Source organism: Panthera tigris, chromosome A2 (assembly GCF_018350195.1).
Source record: "Panthera tigris isolate Pti1 chromosome A2, P.tigris_Pti1_mat1.1, whole genome shotgun sequence".
NCBI classification, from domain to species: Eukaryota; Metazoa; Chordata; class Mammalia; order Carnivora; family Felidae; genus Panthera; species Panthera tigris.
The window spans coordinates 137,658,768-137,672,634 of NC_056661.1; the positions used below are offsets into that span (position 1 = coordinate 137,658,768).

At 35.7% G+C, this 13,867-nt stretch overlaps 1 protein-coding gene across 2 annotated transcripts in view; it reads right to left on the bottom strand.

Annotated features, from left to right (window-relative positions):
- Positions 1-13,867, bottom strand: part of FAM3C (FAM3 metabolism regulating signaling molecule C) — a 55,315-nt gene that overhangs the window by 7,000 nt on the left and 34,448 nt on the right. For both annotated transcript variants that reach the window (XM_042970781.1, XM_042970782.1), the window contains exons 6-8: positions 8,035-8,093; positions 6,838-6,888; positions 4,773-4,857 (exon numbers count right to left, since the gene is read on the bottom strand). In XM_042970781.1, the coding sequence (XP_042826715.1) occupies positions 4,773-4,857; positions 6,838-6,888; positions 8,035-8,093 (195 nt within the window). The remainder of the gene's footprint in view (positions 1-4,772; positions 4,858-6,837; positions 6,889-8,034; positions 8,094-13,867) is intronic.

The following is a 13,867-nucleotide window of genomic DNA, read 5'->3' on the forward strand; positions in this document are numbered from 1 at the left end:
GTGCACTGGCAGCTGTTTAAAAAACAGTTTCTGTAGATGATCAGTAGATGAATCCCTTGGAGGAGGCCCCTAGTAAGTAGGGTGGCACACTGCCCTTGGCGAACAGTTTCATCAATGACTTCGATTTAGACACAAGAACAACTCTGGAGAGACTACAAAGCCTGGATCATGGAAATCTCATAGGACAAATGTCAGAATCATGACCTAATGGGCTAAAATCAGCAAAATTGAATGTAACAAGGATAACAAGGGTAAATGAAGCCCTTCATTTAGATTAAACAAAAGCAAGTACTGAACGGGGAGAAAGACCTGACTTGGCAGTGGTTAAAAAAAAAAAAAGGGGGGTCTGAGATCAAATGAAATGATCTAACAGTTTAACTTAACCAAAAATGAGTCAAAAATGAGTCAAAAATGTGATATGACCATTTAAAGAAAACTAATACAATACTAGTCTGCATGAATATTCAAAGAAATGTAATCTCCAGAATGGTAAAAGCTAGCATCTCCCCTGCACTGACCAGACCACATCTGGAGCCCTGTGTTTGATCTGGGGCACTCATTTTAAGAGAGCTGATAATCAACCAGAGAGCTGATGCCCCAAAAAATGCAGCCCAGAGGGTAAACCAACCCAGAAACTTAACATGATGAAAGGTGACAAGGGTCCTGTGTATGGTGCAGGAAAACGGAAAAATGAAAGAGAAATGCTAATTAGTTTCAAACATGAAGTATCAAATGATTTGGGGAACATATTTATTGCTCCATTTACCCAAGCTAAGACTACCAGGTGGTATTTAGAAGACCAACCCTGAGAACGTAATGTTTACTTAAGAATAATTTTTTGCTCTGTTTTGTTTCAGATAGAGCAATGATGAGATACTGGTGCCCTTCAGAGGTGAGCAGTTCAGCGGAGAGATTTGTAAACGAGTTCCATGGGAATTCCCACCCCCCCCCCACCCCCAACCGTGGCTTGGATGCTTTGTCAAATGACTTAGGATCACTTACTTCAGATCACCCACATTTAAACCTTTCACTTAGCCAGGAAGCTAACACGTCATAGAGTGTTGTCTCCAAAAGGAGGGCTACAATAGCAAAATTTAGCTTGCTCAAACTATTAAAGTTCTTCATTAAATAAACAAATAATTTATTGTAGAAGGGTAGGTCGGGGGAGGGGGAGGAAGTAGGCATCATTAGAGATCTGCACTCTCCAAAATGTACCTTTTCTTAAATATAGTGGGGTTTTTTTGTTTGTTTTTTGTTTTGTTTTGTTTTTAAAATGGGCTTCCTTGTTACAATCAAGAAACACTGGGATAAACAAAGGTAAAGGGCAAACTTCAGGGCCTTGCATTGTAAATCCCTGAACGAGGCAAAATGCAAGGTGCCATCCCCCAAACTTATTTGACCATTACAAGTTTAGAGGGCTGGGATCCCACTAGAACACACTCTGGGAAGTGCTGTGATGGAGACCAATCGCAAACACTCTCACAAGTTCACTGTACAGCCAAGGAGCTCACTGCTGAGAGCAATAACTGGGATCAGGCAGGGACAACTATGGAGAACCCATACCAACTCCCAGTCTTGGAGACAGTAGGCACATCCATTTCAAATTCTAAACTCTTTTGGGTATTGGGTATAAGCAGGAAAACAAACCATTCCTATGAAGTAAAATCCAGAAGCCTTATGGAAAGAAAAGCCCTTAACACATCAGTTGAAGCACAGACAGCTTCTATTCCCATAGAAGACTAGGTATACCACAGCTGATGAATCACACTTCAAATGTTCCACAGATACCTGCCAAGGTGTACGCTTCAATTCCGTTACATTTAATAGATGCAGATGGCCATTTATAAAGACTGCGTGTGCATTTTTGTATAAAGGACACAATACTTACAATTTATTTCCTGGTGTTTGGAAAAAGGAAATATTCAAAATACAAATTATGTACCCAAACTGAAAATGCAGACAATTGAAATCATTTAAATATACAGAGGTTGAACCATATATTGGCTAAGTATAAAGACATCACAATTTATTTATTTTTTTAAATTTATTTTTGAGAGAGCGCACAGGGGAGGGGGACAGAAGATCTGAAGCAGGCTCTATGCTGACAGCAGAGAGCCAGATGTCAGGCTCAAACTCACGAGCCGTGAGATCATGAGCCAAAGTTGGAGGCTTAACCAGTTGAGCCTCCAGGCACTCCAAGACATCAAAATGTAGATTTCTACTTTTGCCTTACAGGCTGAATGTCTTCTGATTCTGCTCTTGTTATATATGATGGGCACCAATAAATGTCAGTTAAAGAAGAAATATCATCCTGTCTTAGTTCTTAGGTATCGCCACAATTTATCAGAAGAAGGGAAACAGGTCTGAAGCTGACAGCTATAATTATGAAATAACATGATGAAAAAGAGAGGTCATGTGTATCTACTCAGGAAAGCAAGGTTTTTAAAAATGTTTAAACCTCAAATTATACATGTAAACTATCTTAATCTATCAGCAAAAGCAAATAGCAAGTTACTTGTTTTTTCATAAAGAACGCCTAATTATTTTCCATTTAGTTCTATCTAGCTAAATGGCAATGGATGCATACATCAGTTTTATTTAACCTTCCATCTATGGATTTAACACATCCTTAGCTGAACCAGATAAAATGTAGTCAAAGAAAATACTTCCACTTTAAAACATTCACAAAGTAGCACTGTTTTCTTAGTGCAAATCTGCAATAATGTAATTATACATTAAATGCAGGTACAAAAAAAATCAATAAACAGACAAGCCATATTCCTTTGTGAACTTAATTTTATAGCCTTTTCAATTAAAATCTGTAAGGGGTGCTTTTTATTCCTGATAAAAGTACCATACTTTTCATCTGGATAAAATATCATAGAAGGGATTTGAGAAACACTATTATTAAAGACTTCTTAACCACCCCAGAAAGGTATTAAGTACAGTTATTTTTATAAAATAGTTATTAAAAAACTGAAACAGTGTCTTATTGGGGAAGGAAGAGATAGATGAACAGAACAAAAATTATAAAAAACAAAGTCAAATCTACATGAAAATAGGCATTCTAAGACACTGAGAAATAACAGATTTATTTTTTAAATTACATGAAAACAGGGGAGCCTGGGTGGCTCAGTCAGTTAAGCATCTGACTCTTGATCTCTGCTCAGGTCATGGGACTGAGCCCCATGTCAGGCTCTGAGCTGACAGCACAGAGCCTGCTTGGGATTCTCTCTCATTCTCTCTCTCTCATCCTCCCTCACTCACGCACGTGCGTGTGCTCGCTCTCAAAATAAACATTTTCAGTAAATGTTCAATAAATAAAATACATGAAATAGTGTAATAAATAAAATACATGAAAACAGTGAAGTTGCTGGAAGAAAACGTACTAAATATTTAATTTGGAAATAGGAAAATACTTCAAGTATAAAAGTAGAAGAAACTAAAATGAAAAATCCATACACTTGACTAAATAGGAATTAGTCTAAACTTTGAAAGTCAAAAAGCACCATAAATTAACAAAAAAACCCACAAAGTAATATATTTTAACATGAGAAATGGTTAATATCCTTAACATATAAAGGTCCTTACAAATCAATATGAGTCAACCTAAATGGTCAAAAGACAGTTTACAAGAGAAAGAGCCAAAAACACTTGTGAAAAAAAATGCAGTCTCAACAATAACCAAAGAAAGGCACATTAACAAAATCCCTTTCCAAAACTTTTAGAATTGGTAACTTTTAAAAAATTAATAGTCAGTGTCCTGAAACTTATGAGATCCATGTAAAATTGGTACAAACTTAAAAAAAAATCATTTTTAAAAAACATAAACATCCTTTGATTCAATACCTTACCTCAAAAAAACTGTCTTAAAGAAAGAGATGATTGTTCAAAAATGTCTAAAGATAGTACATTTTTCTAAGTATGAACACTTGAAATAGGCTGAGGATCCAGCAGCAGGTATTTTATTAAGTAATTTTTAAATCATGACACATGTTTAAGAGCTATACTAGGCAGACATGAACAATTTTGTTATGAAAGCTATTTAATGTTATCGGAAAATATTCACCACATAAAGAAATTAAAAGGTATGCTGTAAATGCTAGCATTCCAAATGATTAAGATGAAGAAAATATGTGTATTAAGGAAACTGGAGATGGAAACTAACTTATCAATGGTTATCACTGAGTAGACAAACTATAACTTGTTTTCTTTGTGCTTTTCTGTATTTTCGAAGTTTTACAACATGTACAATTTTAAGAAAAAAGTTTTATATAAAAGTTTACCATGCATTAAACATTATGAAAAACATATCACACTTATTCCTTCACAGTGAATGCCACTTCTAGGAACTTACCCTAAGGACATGATTACTTAAAAGGATGTTTATCGAAATGTTATTTATAATACAAAAATTTTGGCAATAATAGGAAACTTTCAAATAAAGGTGGGGCCGTGTGATCAACTCTTGGTGGGCCATGGGCAATGCTACTGAAGAATCTTAATATTAGAGAAAACTATTTAAGGTTGCTAAAATTAGAATATAAAAGGGTATAACAAACTTTAGGTACTATGTGGTTCTAACTTTATGACCATATATGCATGATAAATACAGAGACAGACAGAAGGAAGCAAATAAAAAAATGTTAATAGTGTTTATCTGGAATTCGAGTACTTTGCTCTGCTTTATGTACTTTCTTTTCATTGAAAATGTATTGCTTTTATAATTAGTTATAGCTCCAAAAATTGTATAAAATTTTAAGTTTACATACTTGGTTGCTCCATCATCATATGTTCCCATTAAGACTATTGTTCCATCTTGTATGGACTTCAGAAACTCAATAAATGGGGCCACATCTGGAGGAAAAGAAAGGATTGATGGTTTTGGGGGATTTTTTAGTGACTAAGTAGCCATCACGATATTCTCCTAAAAGTTAATAAACTAAAACATGAAGTATTTGTAAATCAATAATTTCAAAAGAAGAGTAACCAAAAGGGAAATAAATCTTATGAATAGGTTAAAAATGAAGTTTGTCCCTTAATAGGATCCCACCATCAACTTAGAATTTCCCAATCCTGATTCATCCTATGTGTCTTTTGTACTGACATTCCACCAGGGGCTAAATGAAAAAAAAAAAAAAAAACATGGCAAAGTCATATTAAAGCATGACTTATAATTTAAAGAAAGAAACTTGGGGTGGGGGCAGAAGAAAGCCTCAGGGATTCCCTGGGTATATGTAAAATGGTTTGGGTACTTATCTAAAAGGACACAGAGCTTTTATCTAACTCATAAAAGGCTCTGCAATTTCTTTAAAAATTAAATACACGCGCGCGCACACACACACACACACACACACACACACACACACACACACACACTGATTATGATCCTCTGGGCATATCTTGGGAGAGGAATGAAGGCTATATCTAATTATGGCAAATATCACAGTCATTACCTGCTTCGTCTAGTGCACCAAGATTCACAAAAACTTAAAAATAAACCACTTCAGTGACTACAAAGCGGTCAGAGGTAGATCAGGTACTACCAATCGTTTTATACCTTGAATGCTCCAATATCAGGTCTCTGTGCAGTCCCCAAATCTAACACTATTTCAGAACTGGAACACTTCAAATTTACTCAGTTTCTTCCCATAGCAGATTCCAAAGACGTCCTCTAACTGCATTCTTTTTTGTAATAATAGCATTTTCAATTCTGAGAAAATGTACAGAGCAGCTAACAAACCATTTCCTTTTAAATGCAAAGATGGACGTAAACTGCACCTATTTCTTCACTTGAAGAGTCTTTTCGGCGTTCGGCAGTAATTAATCTACCATCTACAGTTGATGAAACAGCAGAGCTTCTAGTCATGTGGCTGATTTCAACAAAGGTTTTGGAAGGGTGTTTCCCTGTAATAAGTTTTGGTGGGGCCAATTATGCCGTGAGAGTATAAAATTGATGGTAGCATTTTAAGTTTATACCATTTTGACAGCCATGAAAAGTCCTAAATAAAACATTGCATCTCATTACAAGCTGAAGAAATACTAGAAAAGCTGAATGGTTTGAAAACCTAACATAAACTTCAAGACTAACAGCTACTGGCTTCTAGCGAATCTATAAAGGGAATGGAAATGAGGAGGTGCTGGGGACAGCCTCATGCTGATAATATGTCCCAGACCAACACCTCAGAAAGAATCAAAAGATAAATCAGTGTTGGCCTTCCATCAGATCTGAGGAAGAAACGTCTTTGGGGCACACTCTTGTTCAAGGGGCTAGGTCCTCGCTTCTGCATGCTGGTAAATGACTTCTACCTGTTCCTTGAGGAACTTCCACATTAGGAAGGTACTGGTGAATCATTCTACGTGCAGTGAACTATAAACAACACTCTATTCTTTCTCTCAAGTACTTATCTACTTTAATAATAATCCTGGTTATAATTTATTTTAGCGACTAAAAAATATGCAAAAAAATTAATTTTAAGTAAAAGTGCTTAAATTGCTTCTGCCCTTCTCTAAATTACTTCTTCCTTTTTAAAAAGTTCAGTCAGAAACCTAAAGGATCCAAAGCTTTCAATTAGTTGTGCTGCAAAATACAGGACTCCGATTTTTAAAATCTGAATTTTTATATTATTGCTCTTAATTACACAATTTCTATAAAAAAGCAAAATATACGCAATATGACTAATGACTTAGATACAGATAGATGTTTAGTGAAAAGAGAAAATGAATGAACACAAAAATACCATTATTTTCTCAGTAATGGGCTATGTTATATTGAGGAGGCTTAAAAAGTCAGTCAGTGCTATAGCAACAGAACAGTTACATGTTACCTATACTTACCTCCTCCCCACATGTCAAAATATTTGGTGTCTAATACTTCTCCTGTTTTTCCTGAAAGAGATGGAAATCGTATCAAATTACGCAATTGAAATATACTCCTACACTGTATGGGACAAATGATCTTATCCAATGATGGGTGTGAATTCATTTACAAGAAAGAGTTATTTTGAAAAAGACTTAAAATCTGAACTGTGTGCATCTGAAATATATTTCTAAAAGAGTAACTTTTGGATAAATTAAAATTCTGCACTTTCTCACTAATCTTTAAGCCAAGGAGCAGCAACCGAAGTTCATGAGAGACCGTATGTAGACCAGTCAAATTCAGGTCGATATTTTTCATTCTTAGGTGTTACCACTTTCCCTTATTTAACAATTACCAAAAAATATGTAAGCCTTTTAGAAAAAGATTAATTGATGCTATTTTCTATCATTAAAGTCATCTTTTAAAATTTTTTCACCTATTTCCCTTTTAAAGTGTATGTTTTTTTTTTGTTTTTTTTTTTGCTATCAATTAGACAAACAGGTACAGAGCTTTTTACCTAAGAAAATGAAGAAAGTAGAAATGCAGAAACTTATCTTTTGTGAAAGAAGTAAAGAATATTTTCCTATACTACGAACTGGGTAAGGTGGCCGTGGTTCCTAATCGCCCCATTACAGCCTTACAGGGTTATTGTACCAGAAGGAAAAGACAAGCACGCAGTTCCTTACTTCACGGGTTCAGATTTTCAGATTTGATTTTGCAAGAACACTTGAGATGCTCAGGATTCAATGAACTTACTTTCACTAATGAACTTACAAGATGAATGTGGATAACACTGAAAAGTTACAATTAATTTTTACTCTTCATTCCTCTCCCCACCCCTCCCATTAGTCCATCACCCTCTGTCATTCACACACCCTCATCATGTCAATCTATCTTCATTTTGTTAGATTCCACATTCCTCAGCGTTCATCAATTTCACGTGGGAAGCTCTCCACACACTGCACAGCAAGTGGGAGGCTTCCAAGAAAGCATGCTATAATACTTGGACACCGAGTCTCCCCCTACAGGTGGTTTTTGTGGATGAGGGTGGGAAGAGGGCTTAAGGGTCAAGTGTGGCACTTTCTGACCTGATCCCTTGATATTAAGGTGTATTTTACTTTGGGCCACATGAGTATCCACTGATCACATCTGTAAGCTAAAATAATTATTCTTACCATTTGCCAAGGCAACATTGATCCCTCTTCCAACGTTATTCTTGACACCACTCATTAAACTGAAGGGGAGAAGTCAAGACAAATTTAGAATTAGATATTGTAAATAAACCTAGATCAGAGAAATAAAGCCATGTCAAAAAATAGTTGGGGATATTATATACACACACAATTGTTTAATAACTGCAGTGGAGATTAAAAGGTCTCTACTACATCACAGGAGACAGTCTAAATTTGAATAATTTTAAAGCAATGTCCTTAAATAAGAATTCACAAATAGATATATTAAAACGTATCAGGGCCCAAATACTACTTTTTGCTGCTCTTTTGTGTGATGAAATGGCATTTTAGAAAATCTTTAAAACACGTGGACATTACGCACATATTTTGCACTATCCTCCATGGATCAAACAATAATCTCTGTTCTACTTTTTGCAATATCAATGTGACATGAAACACAAGTGAGATGCTTTTATAATCTGAAAACCAGAATAATGGTGAACATCCTCTTAATCATTATCAATGTAAAATTTCTCTACACTCGGAAGAAGGAATCTTGTATGCACTTAATTGCGGCATCGAACCACACTCACTCGTACTGTTACAGCTGAGGTAATCACCATCCACGAGCAGCTTACAGACCACTGGGATACTGTGACATGGAAGGTACGAGTGGAACACTGGCTTGTGTCGGTTCGGTTTGCTGAATCAGAATTATTACACTCAAACTGTAGGTGTCTTTAATTCTAAAAATTCAAGGTAATAGTGATACTGCCGGTGGTGTGCTGTTCAATGATTCACAACTGGTTTGCGGTTGGTGGAGAGGGGCAAGTATGCATATGTGAGAATACACAGACACACACACACTCACATGTGGTACATCTATACACACGCACACAGGGGCCTATGTTTATCATGAACTTTTCTGATATAAAAGATTTGTTCCACGCAATTTCACAGGAGAAGCTGTCATACTCTACTACGAACCCCACGTGGCCAACTGATTCTCACAGAACGTGTTGATTTTCATAGAACTCACATCTGTAGCTAACCTGTGGTTGCAAGTGATGGATGAATGCAGTTTGAACACAAACCTTGGATGACATTTCATTTGAAGAGTAAGACAAAGGAAAAACTGAAATGATGAAGGTATACGTTGGAACTTCACTCGCCTGTCAATGATGTGAGTGATGTTTTTGTTGAAACACATATGAAGTTTTAAATTACTAGAAGACAACTTCCTTCATTTTTTTGTGCTATTCACAATGTAAGAGTTACTGACATAATATACTTTTAATCTGCATAGTTAACATTTTCTTCCTCTTTCTTAAGTCTAGACCTCGAGTCAGCAAACTTCTTCTATCAGGAGCCAGATAAGTAAATAGCAAGAGCAACCACTAAAAAAGCTCTACAAAGAAATAGACTCAAAAAACACTATAAATATATCAAAAAGAAATTTTAAAAAATGTTCATGGAACTCATAGGAAGCCAGTAAAAGAAAACAGGAAAAAAAAAAAAAAAAGAGAGAACAAAATATAATAAAATGGCAGGCTTAAGTCCTAACATGTCAATAATTATAATAAGTAGTTTAAACATACCAAATAAAGACAGAAATTGACACAGTGGATTGAAATAGGACCCAACTACGTAGTGTCTACAAGAAATTCTTTCTTTTGTTGAGGAACACTAGTATATAGGTATATTGAAGTATATTTTTAATTGACAAAAATTGTATTTATTTAAGTATACGATTTGACATACACTGTGAAATATTTACATCAAGCTAATTAACATATTCATCACCTTCATTACCACTTGTGTGTGTATGGTGAGAACACTTAAGAGCTACCCTCTTAGCAAATTTCAAGCAAACAATAAAGTACTGTAATATAGTCACATCATTGTACATTACATCTCAAGAACTTAATCATCTTGCATAACTGAAACTTGGTACCCGGTGACCAAAATCTCCCCATTTACTCTTCCCCCAAGTCCCTGGTACTCACTACCTCACTCTCTGCTTCTATGAATGTGACTATTTTAGATTCCACATAAGTGAGATCAGGCAGTATTTGTCTTTCTGCATGTGGCTTACTTCACTCAGCATAATGTCCTCCAGCTTCATCCATGTTGTCACAAATGGCAGACTTTTCTTCTTTTATTTGCTCAACAATATTCCATTGCGCATATATATGCACCACATTTTCTTTATCCACTCATCTGTCGACGGACATTTAGACTGTTTCCATCTTACCTACTGTGAATAATGCTGCAGTGAACGTGAGAGCGGATATTTCTTCAAGATTCTGTTTTTAATTCCTTTGGACATACACCAAGAAGTGGGATTATTAGATAAGCCAGTTGTTTTTAATTTTTTCAATAACCTCCACCCTGTTTTCCATAATGGCTGTATCAATTTACATGCCCACCTACAGTGTGAAAGGGCTCCCTTTTCTTGACATCTTCATCAACACTTGATGAAGTGTTGACGATATCTGATATCTTGTCTTTCTGATGACTGCTGCTCTACCAGGTGTGAGGTCATTAACTCATTGTGGTTTTGATTCACATTTCCCTGATAATTAGTGACACTGAGCATCTCTTCATACACCTGTTGGCTATTTGTATCCTTTTGAGAAGTATCTATTTAGGCCTTTCACTGATTATTTGATCAGGTTATTTGATTTTTTGGCTAATGAGTTGTAGGAGTTCCTTATACATTTTAGATATTAAATATCCTAGCAGATAATATGGATTGCGTATTTTCCCCCATTCTGTAGGTTGACTTTCTGTTCTCTTGATTGTTTCCTTTGTTGTGCAGAAGCTTTTTAGCTTGATGTAATCCCATTTGTCTATTTTTGCTTTTGCTGCCTAGGTTTTTGGTGTCTTATCCAAAAAAATTCATTGCCCAGACCAATGTCATAAAGCTTTTTCCCTGGATTTTCTTCTAGTAGTTTTATGGTTTTGGGTCAAAAAGCTCACTTAAAATATAATGATACAGGTAGGTGAAAAGTAGAAGAGTAGAAAGAGATAAATCACATAAACATTAATCAGAAGAACACAGCATTACTACTCAATAATAAAGAAATAATCCAATTTAAAAATGGGCAGGGTTTGAATAGACATTTCTCCAAAGATACACAAATGGCCAACAAATAAATGAAAAGATATTAAAGATCATTAACATCAGTGAAATGCAAATTGAAACCACAAGGTACCACTCAGCACCCATTAGGAAGGCTGTAACCAATAAGTTAGATAATGACAAGTGTTATATGTAAAAACTGGAAACCTGATACACTGCTGTCAAAAGGCAAATTAGTGCAGCCACTTTGGAAAACACTCTAGCACCTCCTCCAATAGTTAAGCATAGAATTACTATATGAACCCAAATCCACTCCTAAGCGTATATACAAGAAAAATGAAAACATGTCCATACAAAACCTGTATACAAATGTTTATAGAAACATTATTCATTGTATAAAGAAGATGCGGTGTTATATATATAATGGAATATTATTCAGCCATCAAAAAGAAAGATCTTGATATCTTCAATAATATGGATGGAGCTAGAATGTATTATGCTAAGCAAAATAAGTCAATCAGACAAAGACAAATACTGTAAGATTTCACTCATATGTGGAATTTAAGAAACAAAACAGATGAACATAGGGGAAGGGGTGGGGGGGGCGGTGCGGAGAGGAGGGAGGGAAACAAACCATAAGAGACTCTTAACAATAGAAAACAAACTGAGGGTTGCTGGAGGAGGAATGGGTGGGGGGATGGGGGGAATGAGCTAGATGGGTGATGGGGATTAAGGAGGGCACTTGTGATGAACACTGGTGGTGTAAGTTAGTGACGAATCACTGAATTCTATTCCAGAAACCAATATTGTACTGTATGTTAACTACTAAAATTTAAATAAATTTTTTAAAGAAAGAAACATTGTTCATAATAGCCCCAAAGTGGAAACAAACCAAATGTCCATCAACTGATGAATGAATAAACAAAATGTGATACATGTACACAATGGAGAATGACTCCATCATAAAAAGGAATGAAGTACTAATCAAACCATAACATGGATGAACCTTGAAACCACTCTGCTAAGTAAGGACACCGATGACAAAAAAGTTACCTATCATGTAAAACCTTCTATATAATATGTCCAGAAGAGGTAAATCTATAGAGATAGCAAATGAAGTGTGGCTACTTAGGGCTGGTGGGGGGCAGGGGAGAAGGGAGTGGAAGGGGATGGGAATGGGGTGGAAGGGCAATAGCTGAAGGACACAATTCCTTTCTGAGATATAAAAATGTTCGAGGGGTGCCAGGTGGCTCAGTCGGTTAGGCATTCGACTTGGGCTCAGGTCATGACCTGATGGTTTGTGAGTTTGAGCCCTGCTTCAGAGCCTCTGTCTCCCTCTCTGCCCCTCCCCTGGCTCACGTATGCACACTTTCTCCCCCACCAAAAAAACCAAAAAAACAAAAACAAAAAAAAACCCTGACTGTAGTGTACCTGTGAATACACTAAAAACCACTGACTGTATACTTTAAATGAGTGAATTGTACGGCATGTGAATTATATCTCAATAAAGCTGTTTACACAAGGGAGTGGCTATATAATCATCAATTAAATAGACTTCAGAGCAAAGAAAATTACCAGAGACACAGAAAGAGACACATAATGATCACAGGGTAACTTTAACAAGACACAGTAAACCTTAATGTGTATACAGCAAACAACTGAGGTACACACTATGTGAATCAAAACCAGACAGAACAGGAGAAAGAGACAAATGTACAGTTACACTTGGACATGTCAACAGCCCTCTCTCAACAACTGACAGACAGAAAATTACCAAAGGTACAGAAGAACTCAACCACAGCATTAACCAACGGGTCTACCTGACATTTAAAGAACATTCTACCCAACAAGGGCAGAATACACATTTTTTTCAAGTGTGCATGGAACATATACTAAAGGTAGACCATATCATGGGCCACAAAATAAACCTCAACATTTTTAAAAGAATTGAAATCATACCAAGTGTGTTCTCCAACCACAATGAAATCAGTAACAGAAAGATAACAGGAAAACCTCCAAACACTTGGAAACTAAAGAACATAGTTCTCAATAATCCACAGGTCAAAGAGGAAGTCTGAAGGGAAATTAAAAAACACACAGAAATGAATGCACATACAACTTATTAAAATTTGTGAGGCATAGCTAAAAGACTACTGAGAAAGGAATTTATAGCACTCCATGCTTAAATTAAAAAAGAAAAAGCTTCAAATTAATCACCTAAGTTCCCATCTCAAGTAACTAAAAAGAATGCCATAAACCTAAAACAAGCAGAAGAAAAAAAAATAATAAAAAGAGGAGAAATCAATGAAACAAAAAGCTTTAAAAAGATCAATAAAATTAAACCTTTAGTAAGACTGACAGAGAAAAAAAGAGAAAACATAAATCACTAATACCAAGAGTGAAGTGGGATATCACTATAGACCCCGCAGACATTGAAAGGATAAAGACTATGAACAATTTTACACATGTGAATTTGACAACTCAAATAGGTTAGATCCAATTCCTCAGAATGTATAAACTAACACAACTCATCCATTATGAAATAGATCATTTAAATAGTCCTGTAACTATTAAAGATAGTGAATTCATAGTTTATAAACTCACCTCACCAGAAAATCTCCAAGCCTAGACGGTTTCACTGGAGAGTTCTACCAAATGTTTAAAAAAAGAATTAACACTACTTCCACACAAACTCTTTCAGAAAATTTAATACTTCCAAATTTATTTTATAAAGCCAATATTACAATAATA